Source organism: Anolis carolinensis, unplaced genomic scaffold (genome assembly GCF_035594765.1).
Source record: "Anolis carolinensis isolate JA03-04 unplaced genomic scaffold, rAnoCar3.1.pri scaffold_15, whole genome shotgun sequence".
Lineage (NCBI taxonomy): Eukaryota > Metazoa > Chordata > Lepidosauria > Squamata > Dactyloidae > Anolis > Anolis carolinensis.
The window spans coordinates 553620-577278 of NW_026943826.1; the positions used below are offsets into that span (position 1 = coordinate 553620).

At 48.1% G+C, this 23659-nt stretch overlaps 1 protein-coding gene across 11 annotated transcripts in view; it reads left to right on the plus strand.

Moving 5' to 3' along the window:
• The window catches only part of rap1gap (RAP1 GTPase activating protein), a 78970-nt gene extending 55907 nt beyond the window's left edge, over positions 1 to 23063 (plus strand). For 6 of the 11 annotated variants that reach the window (XM_062965751.1, XM_062965750.1, XM_062965752.1 and 3 more), the window contains 15 exons: positions 1741 to 1841; positions 1922 to 2051; positions 2401 to 2556; positions 2661 to 2732; positions 3940 to 4026; positions 4707 to 4868; positions 7872 to 8003; positions 10038 to 10115; positions 12241 to 12350; positions 13594 to 13707; positions 13804 to 13936; positions 14034 to 14139; positions 17635 to 17732; positions 17942 to 17992; positions 19415 to 23063. In XM_062965751.1, coding sequence (XP_062821821.1) covers positions 1741 to 1841; positions 1922 to 2051; positions 2401 to 2556; positions 2661 to 2732; positions 3940 to 4026; positions 4707 to 4868; positions 7872 to 8003; positions 10038 to 10115; positions 12241 to 12350; positions 13594 to 13707; positions 13804 to 13936; positions 14034 to 14139; positions 17635 to 17732; positions 17942 to 17950 — 1488 coding nt within the window. In that variant the 3' untranslated portion in view covers positions 17951 to 17992; positions 19415 to 23063. The remainder of the gene's footprint in view (positions 1 to 1740; positions 1842 to 1921; positions 2052 to 2400; positions 2557 to 2660; positions 2733 to 3939; positions 4027 to 4706; positions 4869 to 7871; positions 8004 to 10037; positions 10116 to 12240; positions 12351 to 13593; positions 13708 to 13803; positions 13937 to 14033; positions 14140 to 17634; positions 17733 to 17941; positions 17993 to 19414) is intronic. The other 5 variants (XR_010001368.1, XM_062965744.1, XM_062965743.1 and 2 more) reach the window with 5 other exon arrangements.
• The last annotated feature ends 596 nt before the right edge of the window (positions 23064 to 23659 follow it).

Below are 23659 nucleotides of genomic sequence, written 5' to 3' on the forward strand. Positions count from 1 at the left end.
ACCACGAGGGCCGGATAAATGGCTTCAATGGGCCGCATGTGGCCCCCGGGCCTTAGTTTGGGGACCCTTGTTCTATACAGTTTATATCAGAGTAATGCGCACAGCGTAGCAGCAGATGAATGATGTCAGTGGAGCGCAAAACGAAGGAACATCAGAGACGATGTTAAAAAGTATTTACAAAGTTTACTTGACAAGACAAACAGACTTGCAGACAATGGACATAAGACTTTCAATCTAGACAAACAGCACAGATCTTCTCAGCAGGCAGAACAGAACCCATCGGATGCAATCAGCAATATACAAACACACTTGTAGTCTGGACACTCCTCTCTGGCTCCAGCCACATATCCAAGGTCAATACAGCTTCTTACCAAATTCACTCTTTACACACTGTAGCATTGGATGATGCAAATACATGCTAGACACAAATTTCATTTAAACACTATCTATACACAAATCCCACATTAACAGTTTACACATAATAAAAGTGGAAGATAGGTATGCGTGTGTGTGGCTGAGGTGCCCACTTCCACAGACAGGCTTCCGCTTCCACAAACAGCTCTAACTCCCACTACTCAGGAGCCAGCCATGGCCCTCCTCCAATGGCATTGCGGGTTATAGCGAGTGCCGTGAAGATGCCCATGTCCTCCACAAACACCGTCCTGCTGACCTCCCAAGCGTGGGCTTTCATTCTGGACAACTTCATCCTATATTTTCTGTTTTTCCTCCACCACAGACATCCCAGTGTTTATTATTCTCTCCATTGGTGTGGAATTTGCATGACCCCGCCCATTGCCTCTCCCTTAACCCTTTCCTATTAATAGCATTAATGTTTGTGATACCATCTATTAATCGAATCCTATTGAGTCAGTCCCCCAAACCCCTGCATTATGTTCACTTGGCCATGGGGCTTCTCTGTGCCAAGTTTGGTCCTGGTCCATTGTTGGCGGGGATCACAGTTTCTCTGGAGAAAGGTGAACTATAGCTCCCAAAATCAAGGTCCATTCCCCCAAACCCCTGTAGTATGTCCACTTGGCCATGGGGCTGCTCTGTGCCAAGTTTGGTCTTGATCCATGGCTAGTGGGGGCCACAGTGCTGTGTTTTGATGCAGGGTGAACTACAACTTCTGTTCTGTTGAGTCAGTCCCCCAACCCTTTGGAATAAAGACAAGGTGGATGGAAATTTATTTATTTATTTATTTACAGTATTTATATCCCGCCCTTCTTTCTCACCCCGAAGGGGACTCAGGGCGGATTACAATGAACACATATATGGCAAACATTCAATGCCAACAGACAAACAACATTCAGTTTTAGACAGACACAGAGGCATTTTTTTAAACATCTTTCCAGCTTCACGATTCCGGCCACAGGGGGAGCTGTTGCTTCACCGTCCATTGGTGGCTGTTCTTCCTCTTCTTTTCCTTGTGAGCAGTTTTATGGTGTTGTAGATTAGTTAAATTAGCCTCCCGAATAAAGCGTAACTAAATTTTCCCTACTTGACAGATACAACTGTCTTTCGGGGCTGCTAGGTCAACAGCAAGCCGGGGCTATTTTTTTTATTTTATTTTTTATGGTCGGAGGCTTAACCCAACCCGGGCTTCGAACTCATGACCTCTCAGTCAGTAGTGATTTATAGCAGCTGGTTACTAGCCAGCTGCGCCACAGCCCGGCCCCTCCCAGAAAGGGAGGTTCAAGGGACCCAAACACGCCCAAACCCCTAACCGACCTCTCTCCGCAGACGTCGGAGGAGGAGCTCTTCAGCACCATGGAGGAGAGCCCGGCCTTCGTGGAGTTCCTCGAGCTTTTGGGCCAGAAAGTGAAACTTCAGGACTTCAAGGGGTGAGGGGCGCCGGAGGGGGGGGGAGGAGCCGCCAGGGAGGGAGGGAGGGGGGGCTCACACCCGGCCTTCTTCTCCGCAGGTTCCGGGGCGGCCTGGACGTGACCCACGGCCAGACGGGGACCGAGTCGGTCTACTGCAACTTCCGCAACAAGGAGATCATGTTCCACGTCTCCACCAAACTGCCCTTCACGGAGGGGGACGCCCAGCAGGTGAGGAAGAGGCTGCGCCCCCCGTCATCCCTCGCCCCGTTACAGCCACACAAATAACAACAACAACAACAACAATAATAATAGAGCACCTGTTGGGGGGTCTCCAGATGAGGGAGTTGGGGTCTGCTGGTGGGGAGTGGCCATCAGACCCCTCCGGCGTTGCAACAACAGCAGGTGCTCATTGGGCAAGATTGGCCATTTGCTGTGCAAAGGGGTCTGCTGGTGGGGAGCGTCCCTTCGCTGTTTGGACTGAGCAAGAGTAGCCCCTCTGGTCAAGAGTGATGGGCTGCTGGTCAAGCAGGGCCCTCCCCCACTGACCAGTAGTGACCGCTCCCCCCCCCCCCCCCAGCTCCAGCGCAAGCGGCACATTGGCAACGACATTGTGGCCGTGGTCTTCCAGGACGAGAGCACGCCCTTCGTGCCGGACATGATCGCCTCCAACTTCCTTCACGCCTACGTGGTGGTCCAGGCCCAGGGGCCCCACAGCGGGAGCGGCTTCTACAAGGTGAGGGGTCCCTCCGGGGAGGGAGGGAGGGCCGGCCGTGGGGGGCGCAGTCCAAAAGGCAGAGGCCGCACGGGCACTCAGCCCCTCCCCTGGTTTTGCTTCAGGTCTCTGCCACCGCCCGGGACGACGTGCCCTTCTTCGGACCCCCGCTGCCCGACCCGGCGGTCTTCCAAAAGGTCAGCAGCCCCACGCTCCTCTTCCAGCGTCCCCTCTTCCGCACCTCCCCTGCACCGGGTCCCGCAGTCCCAAACATGGATCCTGGACCAGAGGCAAACGGGGAGGGTGCCGCTTTCACCACTGTGGCACATGATTTTCTCTTGCGATTTCCTCTCATTTGGTTTCCAACAGTTCTGTGTTTATTTCTGTTTTGATCTTTACAAACCATAGGTTTTAGATTGCAAGTTGTGTTGTACTGGGCTGTATTAGGCCCATAACCCTTGTTGGGCAGGTGGGCTTATTAACAAAAGACCCTCCCGATTTTTTTTACCGGGTCAGGAGCGACCTGAAAAACTGCAAGTTGCTTCTGTTGTGAGAGAATTGGCCGTCTGCAAGGACGTTGCCCAGGGGACATTGCCCGGATGTTTTTGATGTTGTTCTTTATACTTCCTTCTTTGCTTCCACGCTGGGCTTCTTTCTCATGCAGATAAACAGCTTCCCTCGCACACAGCCTCCTCTCACACCAAACTTACGCAGGAGCTTCACGCAGGAGCTTTACACACTGGATTTTTTTTCCATGTCAGGAGCGACTTGAGAAATTGCAAATTGCTTCTGGTGTGAGAGAATTGGCCGTTGGCAAGGACGTTGCCCAGATGTTATGATGTTTTTACCATCCTTGTGGGAGGCTTCTCTCATGTCCCCGCATAGGGAGCTAGAGCTGACAGAGGGAGCTCATCCACACTCTCCCCGGGTTGGATTCAAACCAGCAACCCTTAGGTCAGCAGCCCAACCTTCCCCATAAATGTAGAGCAGAGTAACCTATTAGCAGCAGCGTGAGCCAGCACCAGTAACCAAAAGTGACAGGAAGAACAAAAACACACAGACGAATGTTATCTCTTCTTTTGGAGGTTTTTCTTTGTAGCAAAATAATATGGTTTTACTATTTGCAAAAACAAGGTTTCGATAATAACACAAATAAAGTTCTTTGTTTCCACTCTGGGCTTCTTTCTCACACAGATAAACAGCTTCGCTCTCACAGAGCCTTCTCTCACATGAATATGTTTAGTATCATGACATTCTCATTTAACAGGAAGCAGGAATCAATAATAATAATAATAATAATAATAATAATAATAATAATAATAATAATAATAATAATAATAATGGTGCTTTCTCCAGTCCAACTCCCAATTCCCAGGATGCCATTGCTCCGTTTTGTTTTTCCAGGGCCCCGAATTCCAGGAGTTCCTCTTGACGAAGCTGATCAATGCGGAGTACGCCTGCTACAAAGCGGAGAAGTTTGCCAAGCTAGAGGTCGGTTTGCAAATCATTTTTTGGATGTTGGGTTTGTTCACATGCTGTCTTGAGGCATGTGCTGGTTGACTTCCATGATTTAGTATTTCTACTCTTATTTTATAAAAACCTTGACTACTTTGTAAAATTACGAATAATTCCATTAAGATGTGTCTCAGATGACAGGATTTGTTGATGGCTCAGTCTCCCCATTGTTGAACAATGAACATTTGTCTATGTTTTTCAATCCAATATTGTGTTGACTTGCAGCTCATATTTATTATGTAGTTTGCCATCTGTGTGTAATATATACAGATCCTTCCTTTGGATCTTGTTGTTTAACTTCAAATCTTTTCGCTTTGGTACACACCGATATTCTGCCGCATTCCGTTTGCTTTCCTTTTCGTATTAGCATTTTGGGTGTAGCTCTCCTTGATTCCTTTAATAACTAGGAAAAGAGAGAATGAGTTAACAACCATATTCAACCAACAACCGAACTTTGACATCCATATACACCAGGGGCAAACTTTGTCACCATCCTGTTGTGACATGCGGATTCTCAACATTGTCACAACTTTCTCTGAGGCATCATGAAGATGAACATGTGCAATTTGCCATATTTGTTCATCCCCTTTCAAATGGGTGCTCCCCCAGTGATGGTGGTGGTGGTGATGCCGTCCTTTTTCCTTCCCTTTGCTCAGGAGCGGACGCGGACGGCGCTGCTGGAGACGCTCTACGAGGAGCTGCACCTCAACAGCCAGTCCATGATGGGCTTGGGGGGCGACGAGGACAAGATGGAGAACGGCAGCGGCGGAGGAGGAGGAGGAGGAGGAGGAGGAGGGGGCTTCTTCGAGTCCTTCAAGGTGGGCTTTGGAAGGTCCTCGCAGAGAGAGTCCTGGTTTCCAGGCCTTGGCCCTTCGGGTGATCCTTGCCTGGAAGGAATCCTGTTATTCCAAGCGAGGTCTGGCCAAAGCAGAGAGAGAGCAGCGGGTGGGACACTGACTTCCTTTCATCTTGATGCTGGAACTCCTCTGGAGGCAGCCTAGAATCACATTGGCCTTTTCAACTGCAGCGTCACTCTCCTGGCTCAGTGGAGATTATATTATTCCAAGTGGGGTCTGGCCAAAGCAGGCTCTTACTTCCCTTAACCTGGACACTAGCCAGGAGTGTGCTCCATCACACCCTGGCTCATGGGATAATATTATTCCAAGTGGGGTCTGGCTTCCCTTGATCTTGACACTAGACTCATTGGTGTCAGCTGAGAATCGCCTTGGCCTCTTCTGCTGCTCCATCACACCCTGGCTCATGGGATAATATTATTCCAAGTGGGGTCTGGCTTCCCTTGATCTTGACACTAGACTCATTGGTGTCAGCTGAGAATCGCCTTGGCCTCTTCTGCTGCTCCATCACACCCTGGCTCATGGGATAATATTATTCCAAGTGGGGTCTGGCTTCCCTTGATCTTGACACTAGACTCATTGGTGTCAGCTGAGAATCGCCTTGGCCTCTTCTGCTGCTCCATCACACCCTGGCTCATGGGATAATATTATTCCAAGTGGGGTCTGGCTTCCCTTGATCTTGACATTAGACTCATTGGTGTCAGCTGAGAATCGCCTTGGCCTCTTCTGCTGCTCCATCACACCCTGGCTCATGGGATAATATTATTCCAAGTGGGGTCTGGCTTCCCTTGATCTTGACACTAGACTCATTGGTGTCAGCTGAGAATCGCCTTGGCCTCTTCTGCTGCTCCATCACACCCTGGCTCATGGGATAATATTATTCCAAGTGGGGTCTGGCTTCCCTTGATCTTGACACTAGACTCATTGGTGTCAGCTGAGAATCGCCTTGGCCTCTTCTGCTGCTCCATCACACCCTGGCTCATGGGATAATATTATTCCAAGTGGGGTCTGGCTTCCCTTGATCTTGACATTAGACTCATTGGTGTCAGCTGAGAATCGCCTTGGCCTCTTCTGCCGCTGCATCACACCCTGGCTCATGGGATAATATTATTCCAAGTGGGGTCTGGCTTCCCTTGATCTTGACATTAGACTCATTGGAGTCAGCCGAGAATCGCCTTGGCCTCTTCTGCCGCTGCATCACACCCTGGCTCATGGGATAATATTATTCCAAGTGGGGTCTGGCTTCCCTTGATCTTGACACTAGACTCATTGGTGTCAGCTGAGAATCGCCTTGGCCTCTTCTGCCGCTGCATCACACCCTGGCTCATGGGATAATATTATTCCAAGTGGGGTCTGGCTTCCCTTGATCTTGACATTAGACTCATTGGTGTCAGCTGAGAATCGCCTTGGCCTCTTCTGCCGCTGCATCACACCCTGGCTCATGGGATAATATTATTCCAAGTGGGGTCTGGCTTCCCTTGATCTTGACATTAGACTCATTGGAGTCAGCCGAGAATCGCCTTGGCCTCTTCTGCTGCTCCATCACACCCTGGCTCATGGGATAATATTATTCCAAGTGGGGTCTGGCTTCCCTTGATCTTGACATTAGACTCATTGGTGTCAGCTGAGAATCGCCTTGGCCTCTTCTGCCGCTGCATCACACCCTGGCTCATGGGATAATATTATTCCAAGTGGGGTCTGGCTTCCCTTGATCTTGACACTAGACTCATTGGAGTCAGCCGAGAATCGCCTTGGCCTCTTCTGCTGCTCCATCACACCCTGGCTCATGGCATAATATTATTCCAAGTGGGGTCTGGCTTCCCTTGATCTTGACACTAGACTCATTGGAGTCAGCCGAGAATCGCCTTGGCCTCTTCTGCTGCTCCATCACACCCTGGCTCATGGGATAATATTATTCCAAGTGGGGTCTGGCTTCCCTTGATCTTGACATTAGACTCATTGGTGTCAGCTGAGAATCGCCTTGGCCTCTTCTGCCGCTGCATCACACCCTGGCTCATGGGATAATATTATTCCAAGTGGGGTCTGGCTTCCCTTGATCTTGACATTAGACTCATTGGAGTCAGCCGAGAATCGCCTTGGCCTCTTCTGCCGCTGCATCACACCCTGGCTCATGGGATAATATTATTCCAAGTGGGGTCTGGCTTCCCTTGATCTTGACATTAGACTCATTGGAGTCAGCCGAGAATCGCCTTGGCCTCTTCTGCCGCTGCATCACACCCTGGCTCATGGGATAATATTATTCCAAGTGGGGTCTGGCTTCCCTTGATCTTGACATTAGACTCATTGGAGTCAGCCGAGAATCACCTTGGCCTCTTCTGCCGCTGCATCACACTCCTGGCTCATGGGATAATATTATTCCAAGTGGGGTCTGGCTTCCCTTGATCTTGACATTAGACTCATTGGTGTCAGCTGAGAATCGCCTTGGCCTCTTCTGCCGCTGCATCACACCCTGGCTCATGGGATAATATTATTCCAAGTGGGGTCTGGCCAAAGCAGACACTAGACTCATTGGAGTCAGCCGAGAATCACCTTGGCCTCTTCTGCCGCTGCATCACACTCCTGGCTCATGGGATAATATTATTCCAAGTGGGGTCTGGCTTCCCTTGATCTTGACACTAGACTCATTGGAGTCAGCCGAGAATCGCCTTGGCCTCTTCTGCTGCTGCATCACGCTCCTGGCTCATGGGATAATATTATTCCAAGTGGGCTCTGGCTTCCCTTGATCTGGACACTAGACTCATTGGAGTCAGCCGAGAATCGCCTTGGCCTCTTCTGCTGCTGCATCACACTTCTGGCTGATGGGATAATATTATTCCAAGTGGGGTCTGACTTACCTTGATCTGGACACTAGACTCATTGGAGTCAGCCAGGAATCGCCTTGGCCTCTTCTGCTGCTGCATCACGCTCCTGGCTCATGTTTGGATCCTTCCCTGTCTCCCTTTGCAGCGCGTGATTCGCAACCGCAGCCAGTCGATGGACGCGGTGGGCCTGAGCGGGAAGCGCCCCAACACCGTCCCCGCCAGCCACAGCGGCAGCTTCGGGCACAACAACCCGGACGTGGCCAAGACGGCCGGCATTGTAAGCCACTCCCTTCCCTTCCCTTGCCGCCCGGCTTTGACCCTCGGCCGCTTCCGTGGGTGACCGCCCGCCCGCACTCCCCGTTGACCGCTCTGCCGCCGGTCACCCAAAGATTTGCTATAAGGTAGAGCAGGATGGGCAAACTTTGGCCCTCCAGGCGTTTTGGACTGCAACTCCCACAATTCCTAACAGCCGGCAGGCTGTTAGGAATTGTGGGAGTTGCAGTCTAAAACGTCTGGAGGGCCAAAGTTTGCCCATGGCTGATGTACAGAGTTATACAAAATTATCCCCAAATCCCTTGGCAGCCATGGCCAGTTGTTGGAGAAGTCATTTTCTGTATTTTTTAAAAATTGTATTATAATAACAATTTATTAATAAAATTGTACTATAATAACAACTACTAGGTGGAGCCACAGTGGCTCAGTGGGTTGGACCCTTGTGCCAGCTGAACTGCTCTGCCAGCAACCTAACCTTGAGGTTGGCGGGTCAAATTCGCAAGAGTGACTGGGTGAGCTCCCGCCTGTCAGCTCTAGCTTGTGGGGAAATGAGGGAAGGCTTCTGCTCGGCAGGATGGTCACACATCCAGGCTATATCCTCTGGGCAATGTCTCTTTAGACAGCCAATTCTCTCACACCAGAAGCCACTTCAAGTATGTTCCTAAGTCAGGTAAGCTCCCATCTGTCAGCTCTAGCTTATGGAGAAGAGAGAGAAGCTGTAGATGGCCAATTCTCTCACACCAGAAGCCACTTGCAGTATGTTCCCAAGTCGGGTGAGCTCCCATCCGTCAGCTCTAGCTTGCAGGGACACAGGAGAAGCTTCCCAGCGGGATGGTAACACATCCATGCAACGTCCCCTGGGCAACGTCTCTATAGGCGGCCAATTCTTTCATACCAGAAGCCACTTACAGTATGTTCCCAAGTCAGGTGAGCTCCTGCTTGTCAGCTCTAGCTTTTGGGGACATGAGAGAAACCTCTCTCCCAGCAGGATGGCAACACATCCTGGCAATATCCCCTGGACAACGTCTCTGTAGACGGCCAATTCCCTCACTCCAGAAGCCATACTTCCAGTATGTTCTCAAGTGGGGTGAGCTCCCGTCTGTCAGCTCTAGCTTGCGGGGACATCAGAAAAGCCTCCCAGCAGGATGGTAACACATCCAGGCAATGTCTCTCTAGATGGCTGATTCTCTCACACCAGAAGCCACCTGTAGCATGTTCTCAAGTCGAGTGAGCTCCTATCTGTCAGCTCTAGCTTGCAGGGACATGAGCAAGGCCTCCCAGCAGGATGGCAACATATCCGGGGAATGTCTCTGTAGACGGACAATTCTCTCACTCCAAAAGCCATACTACCAGTATGTTCTCAAGTGGAGTGAGCTCCTGTCTGTCAGCTCTAGCTTGCAGGAACTTGATATAAAAAAACCTATTTATTTATTTATTTATTTATTTCCAACATTTATATCCAACTATCCAAAGATTAGGTTGTCTATTTTTTCCCAGTCCTGGGTGAGAAAAATAGACAACCTCACCTACAGAAAAATGGAGAAAGACATGGTTCTCCACACCAAAAGACAAAAATTCGACAAATATCCAAAGATTTCCCTGGAAATGGCACCAGAAGGGAGTTTGGCCGTAATGCCTTTGAACGGCCACTGGGTGGCGGGAGAGCTCCACGGTCTGGAATTGGAACCATTGAGAAAGTTGGAGAGACAGAGACAGAGACAGACAGAGAGACAAGGAAGGAAAGAAGTGGAGCCAGTCTTCTCCTTGAAGCCTTTGGACTACAGCTCCCAATAGGGGTGGGAGGGGGTCTGGGAATTGCAGGGAGAGGATGGGAGTTGTAGTCCAACAAGTACCCCCCCCTTCCCTTCCCGGGTGACAACAACAACAACAACAAAGGCCCAGCGCCATTTTCTTTGCATGACTTCTCTCTCTTTCTCTCTCTCTGTCTCGTTCCTTTGTTCTCCCCCCCTGCCTGTCCTCTCTTCTCTTCTCTTCTTCTTTTTCCCCCTCCCTTTATTATTTTCCGCTCGCTTGCCAGTCATTGCTTGTCCCAGGGAAAACGCCAAGTAGGTACGGACGCCGAGGCAGCGCCATAGGAATAGGAACCATAGAAGAGGTGGCTGCTGTCTTCCTCCGTCTCTCTCTGTCCGTCCGTCCGTCCGTCTGTCCGTCCCCTCCATTCCTCCCTCACTCCACTCCCTCCTCCCTTCCATCTCTCTCTTCTTCCAGAAGCATTCTCTCCTGACGTTTCACCCACATTGAAGGCAGGCAACCACCGAGGTTGTGAGGTCTGCTGGAAACTAGGCAAAGGCAACAACAACAACAACAACAATAATAATAATATTGAATATTATAAGATTGAACTTCAAAGACTATGGCAGAAACCAGTGCAGGTGGTCCCGGTGGTGATGGGCACACTGGGTGCCGTGCCAAAAGATCTCAGCCGGCATTTGGAAACAATAGACATTGACAAAATTACGATCTGCCAGCTGCAAAAGGCCACCCTGCTGGGATCTCAATCTGAAAATACATCACACAGTCCTAGACACTCGGGAAGTGTTCGACTTGTGATTTTGTGATATGAAATCCAGCATGTCTATCTTGTTTGTCATAATAATAATAATAATAATAATAATAATAATAATAATAATAATAATAAAACTTTATTTATACCCCGCCACCATCTCCCCACGGGGACTCGAGGCGGCTCACATGGGGCAAGGCCCAACTAGCACAATTTACAAAAACAACAGCATAAATACATTGAAAAATATAAAAAAACCACAGTAAGACAATAAAACAAGAGTTAATACAGCAGTATTAACTCTTGTTAATAGGGAGGTGTGTGTGTGTGTATGTATATATACACACATACATATGTACATATATACAGTAGAGTCTCGTTTATCCAATCTTCGCTCATCCAACGTTCTGTATTATCCAACGCAGTCTGTCTTTTAATAGCCAATGTTTTTGTAGTCAATGTTTTCAATACATTGCAATGTTTGGTGCTAAGTTCGTACATACCCTGTTTCCTCTAAAATAAGACATCCCCAGAAATTAAGACCTAGTAGAGGTTTTGCTGAATTGCTAAATATAAGGCCTTCCCCGAAAGTAAGACCCAGCACAGTTTTTGTTTGGAAGCATGCCCAATGAACAGAACACCAGAGCATGCAGGATCGGTAAATGTACGTACCATAGAGTATTGTACATGGAAATAATGGTAGTAACAAGAAATTCCTGATAGGATTCTCAGTTTGTCTGGTTATGCTGGTTTGTGATGACAACTACTGTACAGTATATAATAAATGTTCATTTTTTTTGTTTAACAATAAATATGAATTCTTCTTCATGGAAAAATAAGACATCCCCTGAAAATAAGACCTAGAGCATCTTTGGGAGCAAAAATTAATATAAGACACTGTCTTATTTTTGGGGAAACACAGTACAGTAATTAATTACATAACGTTACCGTGTACGGAACTGCTTTTTCTGTCCATTTGTTGTAAAACATGATATTTTGGTGTATGTAAAACCATAACGTAATTTGACGTTTAATAGGCTTTTCCTTAATCCCTCCTTATTATCCAACATTTTTGCTTACCTAATGTTCTGCTGGCTCGTTTATGTTGGATAAGCGAGACTCTGCTGTATATATTTATATATAATGAGTGGGCCAACGGCAGCATTCACACTGGCCTCGTTTCCAGCAGACCTCACAACCTCTGAGGATGCCTGCCATAGATGTGGGCGAAACGTCAGGAGAGAATGCTTCTGGGACAGCCCAGAATACTCACAGCAACCCAGTGATCCCTCCTTCCTCCTTCCATTCGTGGCCAGCTGTCCTCCCTTCCTGTTTTTCTTCCTTCCCTCCATCTAAGACCCCCGGTTCCCCCCCCTCCTCTGGGCCCTTTTTGCTTGCACCCCTTCGCGAAGCCCCTTGGGATCCCCTCCTGTCACTCACAGGCATCAACATGAGCCCAGCCCCGCATTGCAAGATCCCCAAATCCCCCCCCCCCAAAAAAACACCAGACGGGCGCTGTCTTGGCTCTTGCTCCCTTCCTGGGGATGATGGGACATGGCTTTGCCCCCAGGGATGATGGGACACAGCTGGGAGTCCAGTGGTCCCCACGATCCCTGCGGCCGGAGAGACGTCCCGGGGAGGTGGGCTGCCCTGAGTGCTTGCCCCCCCCCCCCCCAACGCCCTTCCTTCTTTCTCTGAGGCCTCGCTTCTCTTCCAGTCCCTGATCGTCCCGGGGAAGAGCCCCACGCGGAAGAAGTCCGGACCCTTCGGTTCACGACGCAGCAGCGCCATCGGCATCGAGAACATCCAGGAGGTCCAGGAAAAGAGGTGCGCACCCCACCCCAGGCACCCCGGTGCCTCGCCATTAAAGAGGTCCCCCCTTTGTAATATTTCGGGGTTGAAATCGCCTTGGAAAGAACCCATGGAGCCCCTGCCCCTATCGCACCCATTGGCAGGGATGGGTTGTGTAGTCCAGCCATCATCATCATCATCATCTTCTCGCACCAGTGGTGATGGGTTTTGTAGTCCAGCCATCATCATCATCATCATCTTCTCGCACCAGTGGTGATGGGTTGTGTAGTCCAGCCATCATCATCATCATCATCTTCTCGCACCAGTGGTGATGGGTTTTGTAGTCCAGCCATCATCATCATCATCATCTCCCACCAATAGTTTTGTAGTCCAGCCATCATCAACAACATCTCCCACTAGTAGTGATGGGTTGTGTAGCCCAGCCATCATCATCATCATCATCATCATCATCATCATCATCTCCCACCAGTAGTGATGGGTTTTGTAGTCCAGCCATCATCATCATCATCATCATCATCATCATCATCTCCCACCAGTAGTGATGGGTTTTGTAGTCCAGCCATCATCATCATCTCCCACCGTTTTGTAGTCCAGCCATCATCATCATCATCATCTCTCACCAGTAGTGATGGGTTGTGTAGTCCACCCATCATCATCAGTATCATCTCCCACCAGTAGTGATGGGTTTTGTTGTCCAGCCATCATCATCATCATCTCCCACCAGTAGTGATGAGTTGTGTACTCCAGCCATCATCATCATCATCATCATCTCCCACCAGTAGTGATGGGTTTTGTAGCCCGCCATCATCATAATTTCCCACCAATGGTGATGGGTTTTGTAGCCCAGCCATCATCATAATTTCCCACCAGTAGTGATGGGTTTGTAGCCCGCCATCATCATAATTTCCCACCAGTGGTGATGGGTTGTGTAGTCCAGCCATCATCATCATCTCCCAACAGTAGTTATGGGTTTGGCAGTCCAGCCATCATCATCATAATCTCACACTATAGTGATGGGTTGTGTAGTCCAGCCATCATCATCATCATCATCTCCCACCAGTGGTGATGGGTTTTGTAGTCCCGCCATCATCGTCATCATCATTTCCCACCAGTGGTGATGGGTTTTGCATCAGATCCCAGCCATCCGATCCCGTGGCTTTTACTTGCCCCCCTTGGGACGGGCACCTCAGGCCTGTGGGTCTCCGTCTCCCGTCGTTCCCACTGGCCGTGCAGTGACCGCCATGCCTTTCCCCCCAAGGGAGAGCCCGACTGGCCCCGAAAAGACTCCGGACAGCGGCCACGTCTCCCAGGACCCCAAATCGGAGGATTCGTCCAACCAGAGCTCCCCCGAGATGCCCACCACCAAGAACAGGTCGGCCCCTGAGCGTGGTCGTGGGGGTGGGGGTATCATTGTCGTTGTTATATTTGTTTACATCCTTATGATGCCTGTCTGTTTGCCCCACTGCAGGCCGGCCCCCAAAGCGGAGCCCCCCCACGGCTGCTCCCGCTCCTCCTCCTCCAGCGCCAGCAGCTTCGGCAGTGGGGCGGAGGGGCCCCCGGGCAGCGGCCGCGACGAGGAGGACGACGATGCCACTGGCGAGGTAGGGCTCCTGGCACCAGGAGGAAGCGGGTGGCCTTTGGGTGGGGGGTCCGGCTGCCACCTCTGACCCCCCCCCCGCCCCCTTGTGCCCCCCGCAGGAGAGCCACTCCTCCTCCTCCGAGGCCCCCCACAAGCGGGGCTCCTTCGTCTACAGCACTTGGCTGGAGGACAGCCTCAGCACCGCCAGCGCAGGGAGTTCCCCCGGTAAGATGTCCTTTGGGAAATGAATGACTGATGCCGCATCCATTTGGCAAATGTGTGGAGACCACCTTTGGAAAACCACTAGTCAAGAAAAGCATGAACTTGTTGGAAGTCAGTCCTTTGAACAAGTGATATTCATAAGCGTTCGTGTCATGGCACACAGGTTACTCAGCTGTTAGACTGAAGAACCATGTCTTTGACCTCCCAAGGACAAAGACATGCCACTACAAAAATATATTTGGTTGTTTGTTTTTTTTGAAGTTGAAGTTGCAGTTGCACCAGAGATATACACTCCCTGGAAACCTCGTAAAGGTAAAGGTTTCCCCTGGCGTTAAGTCCAGTCATGTCCGACTCTGGGGGTTGGTGCTCATCTCTATTTCTAAGTCGAAGAGCCGGCGTTGTCCGTAGACACCTCCAAGGTCATGTGGCCATAGGCATGACTGCATGGAGCGCCATTACCTTCCCGCCAGAGCAGTACCTATTGATCTACTCACATTGGCATGTTTTCAAACTGCTAGGTCGGCAGAAGCTGGAGCAACAGCAGCCGCTCACTCCGCTCCTGGGATTTGAACCCGGGACCTTTCGGTCCGCAAGTTCAGCAGCTCAGTGCTTTAACCACTTCGCCACCGGGGTTCTTAGTTTTATTTATTTATTTATTTATTTACCTTATTTATACCCATCCTCTCTCTACCCCGAGGGGGACTCAAGGCAGCTTACAAACGGCGCTTGTTAGTGCCTTAAAACATAAACATAACATGTGATAAAAATAGATTAATAATAATAGTAGTAATAAATTTTATTTGTCCCCTGCCTCTCTCCCCAAAGAGACTCAACACAGTCCATAAAATGCAGCGAGGCGTATAGATAATACATACAAGTGAAACAATAAAAACCATAGAATTACAACCACACACATACAGAATCACAATGTAAAACATTAAAATTAATCAAATGCAGCCATACCCTGTTTCCCCAAAAATAAGACATCCCCAGAAAATAAGACCTAGTAGAGAATTGCTGAATTGCTAAATATAAGGCCTCCCCTGAAAGTAAGACCTAGCAAAGAGGTGGGATCGAGAGAGGCACCTCCCCAGAGGTGGTTCAAAGGGGGAGATATAAATAATTGAAATAAATAATTGAAATAAATAAATAAATAAATATGCTTGGACAGGTAGACTGGGCCAGAACCACCCTTAAGGGATTTAGTTTAACATATAATAATAATAATAATAATAATAATAATAATAGTCTTTAGGTATAGTTGTACTCCCTGAAGTCCATAAGTCATACTTCTCTATTGAAGTCCAAACAGCAACAGACCTCCACTGAGGTCTGATGCAAACATGCCTCCACCTCCACTGAGGTGTAAAACAGACATATTTATTTATTTACAACATTTCTACCCCGCCCTTCTCACCTGAGGTGGGGACTCAGGGCGGCTTACAACAACCGGCAAAATTCAATGCCAAACAGATCAATAAAACAGCAACACATTTAAAACCATTAACAACTATTCATAAAATACAACACATAAAATACACAAGTCAGCTAAAACATATAGTTACTTAAAACCACTTTCCCACAGAACCATTGCACATAAACCTAAATTCAGACCATGTCAATATATTGCTTATTCATTAAATGCTTGCGCACAAAGCCATGTCTTCACTCAACACATTGGAGTCCATAATCACTCTGAATACAAAAATGGAGTCCTGAGTCTGAACATGCTCGGTACTACTGACAAATCAATATAAACGTAGAATACAGGTTAGCAAATATATACATTAACAAATAAATAGGGAAAGGTTTGGGAGGTTGCGATTTCCAATAAGGTGAGGGTTTGGGGTCCCATCGGCGGCCGGAGAGAGGTCAAAAGGGGACCAAAGTAAAAAATAAAAATTATTATTATTAAAGTGGGAAGGAATGAAGAAGAGCGCGGAGCACAAAGGAGGTCAGGACAAAGGATGGGGTTTTCTGGAAGGAGAGCCAAGGGTATGGGTCTGTAAATATAAATATAAATGCTATAAATAAATAAATATGGGTCTGCCATTGCCCGGCAAAGGTGGACATGGCACCGGTCAGCTGTGGCATGGCCTGGCCAGCTCTCCATAAGGGCAGGGAGACTGTCGGGAGACCAAAAAGGACAATTAATGATGGTTAATTGCTTTGAGTGACGCCAGGGTTGGACTCCTTCCGTAATGATCACCCTTAATGAGTGTTTATGGGGCCGCCGTTCAGACGGAGGGATTAAGGGGAGGCCGAGGCAAGAGCCGGCTTGCGCTGGAGGCCTCGGTCGGTCTCAAAACCCCCTTGATGTCTCCGCCTTTGTGTCGAGAACCCCAGTCATGTCTTCCCTGTGTTTCCCCCATCACCGAGCTGCAATACATCTTGCCAACCAGAAGGCTGAGAGTTCGGGGTGAGCTCCTGACCTTTAGCCCAGCTTCTGCATACCTAGCAGTTTGAAAACAAATGTGCGTGGATTGTTATTTTTCAATGAAGACTTTTTAAGAAAAAATCCCTGCGTGCATATTGTAAACTAAGAGGTTCCAAGGGAACGTATATCTTTTGGGCAACTGCAACTTCAAACTTCAAAGAAACAACCATCCTCTGCTAGCCGAATCTGTTTTTGTAGCCCTTGGCAGGTCAAAGACATGATTCTTCAGTCTAACAACTGAGTTACCTGTGCGCCATGACATGAATGCTTATGGGTATCACTTGTTGATTTCTAACAAGGAGGCATTTAGGCTGATCAGAGAAAGGGAGAAGTTTACCTTAAAGACCATTCTTTGGCAAAGAGATGGAGCAACAGCACCCCCTGGTGGCCGGAACCCAGCACAGCCTCCAAAAATGCCGAAAGATGGGAAGCCTGTATTTATTTATTCATTTATTTACAGTATTTATATTCCGCCCTTCTTACTCACCTTGAAGGGGACTCAGGGCGGATCACAATGCGCATATACATGGCAAACATTCAGTGACATTAGACATACAACATACAGACACAGAGGCAATGGAACATTTTCCAGCTTCCGGCTTGATGAGGGTATGCTCCATTCCGGCCACAGGGGGAGCTGCTGCTTCACCGTCCACTTGTGACACCGAGTCCTTGATGGAGTACTTCCTCATTCTTCCGCACGCTGCTGGAAGTTTTCGTGGTGTCGTAATTTAGTTAAATTAACCTCCCCACTTAAAGCGGTACCTAAATTTCCTACTTGATAGATGCAACTATCTTTTGGGTTTGCTTAGGTCAACAATGAGCTAGGCTATTTAACGGTTGGGCATGTAATCCGACCCGGGCTTCGAACTCATGACCTCTCGGTCAGTAGTGATTTATTGCAGCTGGCTACTAACCAGCTGCGCCACAGCCCGGCCCCTTGTCTGTATATACCTTGTCTGTCTTGTCATTGTCTCGTGTTCTGTGATCTGCCCGAGTCCCCTTTGGGCTGAGAAGGGCGGAGTAGAAATGCTGTAAGTAAATGAATGAATGTTTCCCAGGCCCGTCCCCGCAGCCGGACCCTCGGAAGTCTGCCGACCCCTCGTGTCCGGAGATCAAGATCCAGCTGGAGCAGACAGAGCGGCCTCCCTCCAACGTGGTGAGTCGACCAGAAGCCTGCCTTGGGACTCTATTGCCCATGAATCCCCAGGGCAGGCTGATGGGAGATATTTGGGGAGGGGCTGGGAGGCCGTCTTTCCGTAAACCCTTTGCATGCGATGGGGAGCCGGCCACTCATTCCTGCCCCCAGACTTATTTGTGGTGTCCAACCTCTTCCTTTTTCTCTGCCTTGTCCGTCTGTCCATCCAGAGTTGCTAGCCTGCCGTGGATGTTCCTCCCCACAAAGCAAATCATAATAAGGTCAGCGAGCCCATCTCCTGCTTCTCGGGTTGTGGATCATGGGTTTATAATAATAATATAATAATAATAATTTTATTCTTGTACCCCGCCCCATCTCCCCGTAGGGACTCGGGGCGGCTCACATGGGGCCTTGCCCAACATCACAATATAAAAGCAAATCAAAACACATAAATTTACAACAATAAATCAACAATATCAGTAAAACCATCATAAAAACAATATTGCAGAAAAAAGCGTTAAAAACAGATATAAAACACAAGTCTAGGCCAAAGGGCGAATGTGTCAAATCGGGGGGAGGTAGTTACGTAATTGAACATAGTCATTAAAGTACTAGAAATGACAATAATGACAATAAGAAGGCAAATCAGTGGGTCTATTATTATGTAGGCAGACAACTTGAACCAACAGAATTTATTCATCAAAGGCTTTCCGGAAAAGCCAGGTTTTCAGATTCCCCAGAGGGAGAGGGAGAGCGTCCTTCTGAAGCAGTGATTCCCAACCTGTGGTCCGCAGACCTCCGAAACATACATCCACCTCCACTAAGGTCTGATGGAAACATGCATCCACCTCCACTGAAGTGTGATGCAAAAAGGCATCCACCTCCACTGAGGTGTGATGGAAACATGCATCCACCTCCACTGAGGTGTGATGGAAACATGCATCCACCTCCACTGAGGTCTGATGGAAACATGCATCCACCTCCACTGAGGTGTGATGAAAACATACATCCACCTCCACTAAGGTCTGATGGAAACATGCATCCACCTCCACTGAAGTGTGATGCAAAAAGGCATCCACCTCCACTGAGGTGTGATGGAAACATACATCCACCTCCACTGAGGTGTGATAGAAACATACATCCACCTCCATTGAGATGTGATGGAAACAGGCATCCACCTCCATTGAGGTGTGATGGAAACAGGCATCCACCTCCATTGAGGTGTGATGGAAACAGGCATCCACCTCCATTGTGGTGTGATGGAAACATACATCCACCTCCATTGAGGTGTGATGGAAACATACACCCACCTCCACTGATATGTGATGGAAACATACATCCACCTCCACTGAGGTGTGATGGAAACATACATCCACCTCCACTGAGGTGTGATGGAAACATACATCCACCTCCACTGAGGTGTGATGGAAACATACATCCACCTCCACTGAGGTGTAAAGCATACTGACTACAAAATGGAGTCCTGAGTCTGAATATGCTCAGTACAATCACATGCCTATAATCCCTCCCACATTAAAGAGATACAGTCAAACTGGCAAATCAACATACACATAGAATACAGGTTAACAATCTATCTATCTACCTATCTATATATACATACATTAACAAATGCCAAGTGAAAGGCTTGGGAGGTTGCGATTTCCGCCGTGTTCTGCCCTGACTTTCTCCCCCAAACTCTGCAGCACAGGGTGAAGAAGCGCAAGGCCGGACCACGCCTCGCCAGACCCCTAGGATGACCCTCCTGCGCCTCCCCATTGACCCCCAATGCGTTCCTCCTTCCAGGAAGACCTCTTGGGGTGCCGTTGACCCACCGGACCTGGCGGGACTGGACTCCACCGGGGCCGTTCCTTGGCGCCACCCTCAACCCTCGATCCAAGCCTGGCCCCCCTTTTTCCATGAGCTGTGCTCCAGACCCCCCCCCCCCAAAACCACCCCTCTGTCCGGCTTGACCCTTCGAACCAGTGGACATCACGGCTGCTTCTTCCTGTTAGGGAAAACTACCCTTGAATATCGCAGAGTGTCCAAAAATCAAACAGGATACAGAACGTTGAGCATTCAGCTCACAGCATGCAGAGCGCGAGTTGCCCGTGTGATTCGGCTACAAAGAATTCAAGGCCGAGGTGCAGAGGCCGATCCTGAAAATATCACAAAAGGTTTATTTACAATCGCGAAGAATAACTGCATTTCTTGACCATCAAGGGCAGTGTGGGGCCGAACTCCAGCTCTTCCAAGACGGACAGATTCCCAGGAAGGAGACTGGACACTCGGACGTTACAGAGCCGGAACCAGTGGCCAGACGGCTTCCCTAATGTCCAGTTTCAGAGGCATGACCCTTGGGAATGATCTCCCACGTGTCTTGGTGCCAACGATCCCGTCTGTCCTTCTGTCCCTCTTGACCGCTGGGTGCCAGGCTGCCTCCAGTGACCTTTGACGCCCTTTGGCCCCAATTTGCCCACAGGTGCCAATCAAAAGAGCCATATCCCTCCCTTTGACCGCTGGGCACTGAGGCCGTGTGAGAACAGGGAGGAGATCCGTCCATCCGTTAGGGACAATCGAATTCTCCCAAAGGGATGCCAGCAAGAGAGGCCGCTCCGTCCCCTTGACCATTGGGCTCCAGCGTCCAGCAAGCCATCCAGTGACCATTCGTGGACTGATCTGTGGATATGCTTTGGCCCTGAGTGCCAACCGACTCCCTTTTTATCATTCCGTCCACTCGTGACCGTTGCGTCCCAACGTCCGGCAAACCACCGCTAGCAACCACATGGAGAGGTATCTCTCCACCATGGATGCATCTTCATCTTTTGCCATCCATTCATCAGTGGCGCAGCGGGTCAGACCACTCAGCTGCTGAACTTGCTGACCAAGTGGTCGGCGATTCAAATCCGGGGAATGGGTTGAGCTCCCTCTGTTAGCCCTAGCTACTGCCAACCTAGCAGTTGGACAACATGCAAATGTGAGTAGGTCAATCGGTACTGCAAGTAGCTGAACTTGCAGACCAGAAGGTCGGAGGTTCGAATCCAGAGAGCGGGAGTGAGCTCCCGCTGTTAGCCCCAGCTTCTGCCAACCCAGCAGTTGGAAAACATGCAAATGTGAGTAGATCAATAAGTACTGAAAAATAAAATTATTGTTATTATTATTACTGCAAGAGTAGCTGAACTTGCAGACCAAAAGGTTGGCAGTTTGAGTCTGGGGAGCGGGGTGAGCTCCCACTGTTAGCCCCAGCTTCTGCCAACCCAGCAGTTGGAAAACATGCAAATGTGAGTAGATCAATAAGTACTGAAAAATAAAATTATTATTATTATTATTATTATTACTGCAAGTAGCTGAACTTGCAGACCAAAAGGTTGGCGGTTTGAGTCCGGGGAGTGGGGTGAGCTCACGCTGTTAGCCCCAGCTTCTGCAAACCTAGCAGTTCAAAAATATGCAAATGTGAGTAGATCAATAGGTACTGCTACAGCAGGAAGGTAACATTAGCTCTTCATGCAGTCATGCCAGTGGCCACATGACCTGGAGGTGTCTACGGACAACGCCGGCTCTTCATCTTAGAGCACCAACCCCCAGAGTCGGACACAACTAGACTTAATGTCAGGGGAAAACCCTGACCTTTACCTATATAATACATAATATTATAATTAACATATTATCATACAATTTATATTTTGGGAAAGTGTGTTGTATGATATGTAATATAGCAATGTCACATTATATATGTGTGTGTATATATATAGAGAGAGAGAGAGGGAGAGAGAATATATAATATAATGCATATATAATACAATTCTTTCCTAAAACCCATATATTATATGGTAACTAGCTGTACCCGGCCACGCGTTGCTGTGGCAAAGTATGGTTTCTCCTGACATTAAGTCCAGTTGTGTCCGACTGCACACTGAAGTGGATTATATGGGAGTGTGGAGTCAAGATAATCCAGTTCAAAGCAGATAATATAAGATTATAAATGGGTTATATAGCTGTGTGGATGGGCCTTGAGTCTACACTGCCATATAATCCGGTGCAAATTAGATAATCTGTGGAAGAGGCCAAAGTGAGGCCTAACTCTGCCTGTCCCCTGGGCTGAGTGGGTTGCTAGGAGACCAAGTGGGCGAAACTTAGCCTTGTAAGTGGCAGCAATTGGATAAAAACAATTATTCCTCTCCCTCTAATTAGGACTTTATTTTTCTTTTCTTTTTCTTGTATCCACCTAGAGCCGTGGATGATGGGTTGTGTTGTCAAATTTCGAGGTGGGGGGGGGGCTGTAGTTTTATTGTTTTGTCCGCTGCCCTGATGCCATCACTCTTTTATACAGTAGAGTCTCACTTATCCAACATAAACGGGCCAGCAGAATGTTGGATAAGCGAATATGTTGGATAATAAGGAGGAATTAAGGAAAAGCCTATTAAACATCAAATTAGGTTATGATTTTACAAATTAAGCACCAAAACATCATGTTAGGCAACAAATTTGGCAGAAAAAGTAGTTCAATAGGCAGTAATGCTATGTAGTAATTACTGTATTTATGAATTTAGCACCAAAATATCACGTTGTATTGAAAACATTGACTACAAAAATGCATTGGATAATCCAGAACGTTGGATAAGCGAGTGTTGGATATGTGAGACTCTACTGTATATATAGATATGTTAATTATTGCATATTAATTAATACATAATTATTACAGGGGAAACCTTTACTATGTTAATTATCGGAGCAGTACCTATTGATCTACTCACCTTTGCATTTTCTCAAACTGCTAGAGAGTCGGGCACGACTGGACTCAACTCCGGGAGAGAACCTTGACCTTTCTGACCGTCCGCTCACGGAGGTCCAGCAAGCCGCCCAGACCACAGGAGACCCCTTCGGCCCCGATTCGCCTGGTCCTTTGGGACTCATTGGCACTCGCTCTCTCTCTGCGATTTTGCTGTACAGGTTTTTGTTGGTGTGTCTCTGTCTGTCTGTGCTTTTTGCAATCTGGACGTGCAAAACACTGTGAAGAAGGACCCCTTGGTGGGGGGACGCGGGTGTCGGCCCCTCCCCTCGCCTGGCTTCAGTCTTATTTTTGGAAGATGTGCAAGAAGCCCACCCACCCCCCACCCCCCCTTAAACCCAGGCTGACCTTCCTTCTCCCACTTCTTCTTTTTTTCAATTTTTGAAACCCATCCCAGAGCTGTGTTGGTGTTTCCGAGTGACAACCAGATGTATAAAATGAAACGGGGGTGGCGGGGTGGGTGGGGGGGATATATCTATTTATCGTTCAGAAGATTCTATTTGTAAAACAGGGGAAATGCTTTTTAAACATGTATAGGATGGGAAATAAAAGGAGAAATCAGTGCATTTTGATCCCTCGTTGATCAAGACGACGGGGGGGGGGGGGGGCTCCCTATACACCCCTCTCTCCTCCCTTTCATTATGATTGTGATTATTATTATTATTATTATTATTATTATTATTATTATTATTATTATTATTATTATTTATTGACAAGAGATATATATATATGTTGGATTTTATTATTTTATTATATTTTATTTATATATGGATTTTATTATTTTATTTGATATTATTATTATTATTATTATTATTATTATTATTATTATTATTATTGACACAACAACATAGTATGACACAGCAGACAAGATAGATATGCTGGATTTCGTATCACAAAACCACAAGTCGAACACTTCCCAAGGGTCTAGGACTGTGTGATGTATTATTATTATTATTATTATTATTATTATTTTATTATGACACATTCCCATTCGTGAGCCAGAGCCAGGTCTCTCCTTATCAGCTTTTCCTTCAATTTTGTCAAGGAACTTTCCATGCAGTGTTTTGTTGTGCCAGCGGTCAGCTCTAGTTTGTAGTGCGGTTTTCTTGTACTGATTATTTGTCTGCTGTGCTTTGAGGAGTTTCTGATTTTTGACTTCAAT